We start from the raw sequence: 6,628 nt of genomic DNA, 5'->3' as shown, positions 1-6,628 counted from the left end.
CTTAATTTTTTTTGTATTGCTTTATTTATTTTACTATCATACTGTACTGAGTAGAAAATAATAAAAACAATGATTTGATTGCGTTATTTTATTATTAAAAAAATAAAATAAAAACTAATTGTTATTCATTTTTTATTGCTTTATTTAAAAAAATTTGTATTGCTTTATTTATTTTTCCAATGATACTGTACTGAGTAAAAAAAAATTGTAAAAAAAAAATTTGATTGCGTTTTTTTATTATTTAAAAAAAATAATAATAAAAAAATTAACTTATTATTTTTTTATTGCTTCATTTTTATTTATTTTTTTTGCTTATAATAATAATCCATCAATTTTCTACCGCTTGTCTCTTTCGGGGTTGCGGGGAGTGCTGGAGCCTATCTCAGGAAGGCGGGGTGCACCCTGGACAAGTCGCCACCTCATTGCAGGGCCAACACAAATAGACAGACAACATTCACACTCACATTCACATTATTATCATTATTTAAAAAAAAAAAAACAATAAAATAAAATAAAATAAAATGAAGCAATAAAAAAATTATATATATATATATATATTTTATTATTATTTTTTTAATTAAAAAAAACGCAATCAAAACATTTTTTTACTATTTAAAAAAGAAAATGTATAAAATAAAATAAAAAATTTTATTGCTTCATTTTTTAAATTTTTTTATTGCTTCATTTATTTTCATGTGATACCGCACAGAGTCTTTCATTTATTTTGTACAATTTTCCATTTTGTCTATTATTCGTGCACTCATTTTTTAAGTTGTTCTTGATTTATTATGTCAATCGACACGGGTGTTGTTGGCCTTGCTTTTTCTTTAAGTACACTTTTTGTCAACGACTTGACTAAAACACCAGAAAAGACCAACCTTCAATCAAAGAGCTTGTATCAAAGGTTTTAGCTTCAAGCCAATACTTTTTTTTTTTTTTTTTGTGCAGATAGTTAACACACCGTAAGTTACTCTTCTAAGTGCTAATATTTGTGTTATTGTCTACTGTTCCAGAGTTTTTTCATCCTCCTGCTGTGCACCGGCCCTCATCCCTGCTTCAGCCAAGCAAGAGAAGTGATCTACAGGATAAAGGAGGGATTACCCAAAGGGACCTTCATAGGATCCATTGGAGTGGACTTAAAATTGGATTTTACAGTTGACCCCCCCTATTTATTCAGTCTGGCTCAAAAGAGGGTCAGTGAGCAGTATGTGACGCTCGACAATAGCACCGGGGACTTTTTCACATCGGCGGCGGAGATCGACCGGGAGACCCTTTGTCCCGACAACCTCGACGGACGAGGGTGTTTCCTCTCACTGGACGTCTTGGTGCTCCCCCAGAAGTATTTCCAGCTGGTCAAAGTCAAAGTGTTCATCGAGGACGTGAACGACAACAGACCAAAGTTCCCCGTGGATGAGGTCTCTATATCCATCCCGGAAAACGCACCCGTCAATTCTCGCTACGCGGTGGAACACTCGGCGGTCGACCCCGACCTGGGTCTCCATGGGGTGCAGACCTACTGGCTGGTGAACGACTTTGGCGTGTTCGCGCTGGACGTCGAGGAGAACGACGGCGGGGAGAGGACGCCCTTCCTCATTGTGACAGAGGACTTAGACCGGGAGACGCAAGCGGAATACGTCACGGATATCATCGCAGAGGACGGAGGTACCCCTCCTCTTCTCGGTGCGACCACTTTAAGGATCCTCATCCTGGATGTCAACGATAACTGTCCTCAATTCAGAGACTCTCACCTCAACGTAACTCTGCATGGGAACACCACCAAAGGCGCATATTTGGCACGTCTGCATGCTTTTGACCCTGACCTCGGCGCTAATGCTCAGATCAGCTATGCTTATAGTGAACGTGTGCCAAGAGAGACCAGGAGCTTGTTCCATTTGAACAGAACTACGGGAGTCATCAGACTCGCGGGGAAACTAGACCCAGGAGCATCCATGTTTTATAAACTCACAGTTCTGGCCAATGGAGTCGCTTGTATTCCTGCCGTGGCCACAGTCACCGTTCGCGTCATCAAGGTTCTCCTGGGGCCCCCTGCTGTCATTCCTCGATACATCGCCCCGGAAAAGGACGGGGTGGTGAGCATAAAGGAATCTGAGCCCGCGTTTTCTCCGATTGCGTTCTTCACGGTCAAAAACGTCGACGTCAGCCAAAGGGTGGAGTGTCACTTGGAGGGCGGGGGTCCTTTTCAGATTGGCCCCTACCAGCTCCTCAGGAACGAATTCCTCCTTGAAACCACAGAGCCACTGGATTACGAGGTCACGCAGGAGTACAAGCTCATTGTCGTGGCTGAAAACGGCCAAGGACTCGTCATTAAGACTTTCCTGGAGGTGCAAATCCTGGATGAGAATGACAACGCCCCGGTCTTTGAGCAGTCTTTGGTGGAATTGTTTCTGGACGAGAACAATCCCCCCAACACGTATCTCACCCAGCTCCACGCCACGGACCGGGACAGTGGGAGCCAAGGTGAAGTCGTCTATCTCCTCGGGGGAGACGCCCCCGGGGTGTTTGTTCTAGACTCGGTGACAGGCATCCTGACGGTGACCACGTCGCTGGACAGGGAGGAGAGGGAAACATACCGCTTTGTGGTGAGGGCGGTGGACCAGGGGACCCCGAGGATGGAGACCATCGCTACCGTTGCGGTGTCCGTGCAAGATCGCAATGACAACAGCCCGCGTTTCATCAACAAGGATTTCACCTTCTTTGTGCCGGAGAACTTTCCGGGTTACGGCGAGATCGGGGTGCTGTCGGTGATGGATGCCGACGCCGGGAAGAATGCCTGGGTGGCTCTTTCTATCCTCAACGGCAGCGACATCTTCATGATAGACACCGGCCGAGGAACGCTGAGGGCTAAGACCTCGCTGGACCGAGAGCAACAGGGGACGTACCAGCTCTGGATCGAGGCGGTCGACGGCGGGGACCCCGCGCTCTCCTCCGTCACCATGGTGACCGTCCTACTCTTGGACGTCAACGACAACCCGCCGATCGTCCTCTTCCCGCAGTCCAATCAGTCCTACATGCTGGTGCTACCCAGCACCCTGCCGGGGACGTCCATCACGGAGGTGTACGCCGTGGATAACGACACGGGCATGAACGCGGTCATTGCGTATAGTATCATTAAAAGAAAGGGAGGGCAGCCGGGATCTTTTGCCATCAACCCAGAGACGGGGAATATCACTTTAGAGCGGGAACTCAGCAACCGCGGTCTCTACAGCCTTCTGGTCAAGGTCAGTGATCACGGTCAGCCGGAACCGCTTTACTCCACAGTCATGGTCAACTTCTTTGTCAACGAAACGGTGAGCAATGAGAGCTACATCAGGACTCTGCTGCCCACCGAGGCGGACGTAGAAACAGAGGAGAGACCCTGGCCCGTGGGTCAGTTGAAGGAAGGACCAGAGCGGTATGACATGTTCCCGTGTAAACCTACCCTCATCGCGCTCTCGGTGACGTGTCTGGGCCTGCTCTTCTCCCTCGTCACACTGGCGGCTTGCGTCTGCCTAAAGAGATTTCGGAGGCAAAAGACAAACTCGGAAGTGGAGGTACCTTTGAGAAGGAAGAAAGACTCCACGCTGGTCAAGAGTAAGAAGCTCAGACAAGTTTCGAACATTTGAAGTCTGGTAAATTGTTTACAAGATGTTTACAGCACAGCACTGTGAGAAGTCAATTTGGTTCATTGGTATTTCTTGGGACACGTTCCCTTACTCTGTACAATCACGGGCCACTTCGTTAATCCCATGAGGGCATGTACCTTGCACTTTCTCAAAGGGTACTTTTCACCGCCCAAAATGTCCAATTCGTCCAAAATAACCCAAGCTGTCCAACCTACTCAGTGGCCTAGAGGTTAGAGTGTCCGCCCTGAGATCGGTAGGTTGTGAGTTCAAACCCCGGCCGAGTCATACCAAAGACTATAAAAACGGGACCCATTACCTCCCTGCTTGGCACTCGGTATCAAGGGTTGGAATTGGGGGTTAAATCACCAAAAATGATTACCGGGCTCGGCCACGGCTGCTGCCCACTGTCCGCCCTGAGATCGGTAGGTTGTGAGTTCAAACCCCGGCCGAGTCATACCAAAGACTATAAAAACGGGACCCATTACCTCCCTGCTTGGCACTCAGTATCAAGGGTTGGAATTGGGGGTTAAATCACCAAAAATGATTACCGGGCTCGGCCACGGCTGCTGCCCACTGTCCACCCTGAGATCGGTAGGTTGTGAGTTCAAACCCCGGCCGAGTCATACCAAAGACTATAAAAACGGGACCCATTACCTCCCTGCTTGGCACTCAGTATCACGAGTTGGAATTGGGGGTTAAATCACCAAAAATGATTCCCGGGCTCGGACCCGGCTGCTGCCCACTGTCCGCCCTGAGATCGGTAGGTTGTGAGTTCAAACCCCCGGCCGAGTCATACCAAAGACTATAAAAACGGGACCCATTACCTCCCTGCTTGGCACTCAGTATCACGGGTTGAAATTGGGGGTTAAATCACCAAAAATGATTACCGGGCTCGGCCACGGCTGCTGCCCACTGCCCGCCCTGAGATCGGTAGGTTGTGAGTTCAAACCCCTGCCGAGTCATACCAAAGACTATAAAAACGGGACCCATTACCTCCCTGCTTGGCGCTCAGAATCACGGGTTGGAATTGGGGGTTAAATCACCAAAAATGATTCTCGGGCGCGGCCACGGCTGCTGCCCACTGTCCGCCCTGAGATCGGTAGGTTGTGAGTTCAAACCCCGGCCGAGTCATACCAAAGACTATAAAAACGGAACCCATTACCTCCCTGCTTGGCACTCAGTATCACGGGTTGGAATTGGGGGTTGAATCACCAAAAATGATTCCCATGCTCGGCCACGGCTGCTGCCCACTGTCCGCCCTGAGATCGGTAGGTTGTGAGTTCAAACCGCGGCCGAGTCATACCAAAGACTATAAAAACGGGACCCATTACCTCCCTGCTTGGCACTCAGTATCAAGGGTTGGAATTGGGGGTTAAATCACCAAAAATGATTCCCGGGCTCGGCCACGGCTGCTGCCCACTGTCCGCCCTGAGATCGGTAGGTTGTGAGTTCAAACCCCGGCCGAGTCATAACAAAGAAAACGGGACCCATTACCTCCCTGCTTGGCACTCAGTATCACGGGTTGGAATTGGGGGTTAAATCACCAAAAATTATTACCGGGCTCGGCCACGGCTGCTGCCCACTGTCCGCCCTGAGATCGGTAGGTTGTGAGTTCAAACCCCGGCCGAGTCATACCAAAGACTACAAAAACGGGACCCATTACCTCCCTGCTTGGCACTCGGCATCAAGGGTTGGAATTGGGGGTTGAATCACCAAAAATGATTACCGGGCTCGGCCACGGCTCCTGCCCACTGCCCGCCCTGAGATCGGTAGGTTGTGAGTTCAAACCCCGGCCGAGTCATACCAAAGACTATAAAAACGGGACCCAAGGGTTGGAATTGGGGGTTGAATCACCAAAAATGATTCCCGGGCCCGGCCACGGCTGCTGCCCACTGTCCGTCCTGAGATCGGTAGGTTGTGAGTTCAAACCCCCGGCCAAGTCATACCAAAGACTATAAAAACGGGACCCATTACCTCCCTGCTTGGCACTCAGTATCAAGGGTTGGAATTGGGGGTTAAATCACCAAAAATGATTACCGTGCTCGGCCACGGCTGCTGCCCACTGTCCGTCCTGAGATCGGTAGGTTGTGAGTTCAAACCCCGGCCGAGTCATACCAAAGACTATAAAAACGGGACCCATTACCTCCCTCACTCAGTATCACGGGTTGAAATTGGGGGTTAAATCACCAAAAATGATTACCGGGCTCGGCCACCGCTGCTGCCCACTGCTCCCCTCACCTCCCAGGGGGTGATCAAGGGTGATGGGTCAAATGCAGAGAATAGTTTCGCCACACCTAGTGTGTGTGTGACAATCATTGGTACTTTAACTTTAATTTTAAATAATGCCACGTTATTGAATGGAGACAAGTCAAACACTAGCGCCAGAAGGAAAACGTCCGGTCGACCAATCAGAGGTCAGATAAAAAGATGGCCGAGTCCGGGTGTTCCGGGAGTAAGAACGCAAATTGCAGCTGAAGGGTTCGGGCTTAAATATCAGTCTTTTTGTTCTATTTTGACGTGGTTCAATCCAAAAACCGTACGACGTAAACAAAAAAACTAAATCACTGTGCAATCTTTGAAAAAACAAAGTAAAATTTAGTCTGTTAATTTTGTACAAAAAATTACAAATTATTGAATTTGTTTACTGTGTATTCAAATCCAAAACAAATCTTGTCCCAAAACAAATATTTTTTTATAACTTAATATATTATTTTGTATTTATTATCGCGGCGTCAAAACGACAGCAGCTTACGTAATGTAGCGGCGAGTGAGTGTGTAGTTATATTGAAAAATACGATGATTGCTTGCGGCACATAAATGATGTTTTTTGTATCATGAAAATTGAAGGACATACAAACCCCAAAACCGGTGAAGTTGTCACGTTGTGTAAATGGCTTTTCAACTTTGCGCCTAGAACAATCCGGATGGTTCTTTTCCTCTTTGGTCCGGAGAGGACACGGCGTTCCACAGTTTCCAAAAACAAATTTGAAATGTGGACTCGTCAG

General features: G+C 47.9%; 1 protein-coding gene across 1 annotated transcript in view; it reads left to right on the top strand.

The window, feature by feature from the left end:
- The window catches only part of pcdh20 (protocadherin 20), a 5,412-nt gene extending 1,663 nt beyond the window's left edge, over positions 1–3,749 (top strand). The window contains exon 2 of the mRNA XM_061975333.2: positions 1,014–3,749. Within this exon, the coding sequence (XP_061831317.2) occupies positions 1,014–3,623 (2,610 nt within the window). The 3' untranslated portion in view covers positions 3,624–3,749. The remainder of the gene's footprint in view (positions 1–1,013) is intronic.
- The last annotated feature ends 2,879 nt before the right edge of the window (positions 3,750–6,628 follow it).

This window comes from Nerophis lumbriciformis, linkage group LG15, assembly GCF_033978685.3.
Source record: "Nerophis lumbriciformis linkage group LG15, RoL_Nlum_v2.1, whole genome shotgun sequence".
NCBI classification, from domain to species: domain Eukaryota; kingdom Metazoa; phylum Chordata; class Actinopteri; order Syngnathiformes; family Syngnathidae; genus Nerophis; species Nerophis lumbriciformis.
This window is presented reverse-complemented; position numbering and strand designations above follow the sequence as displayed.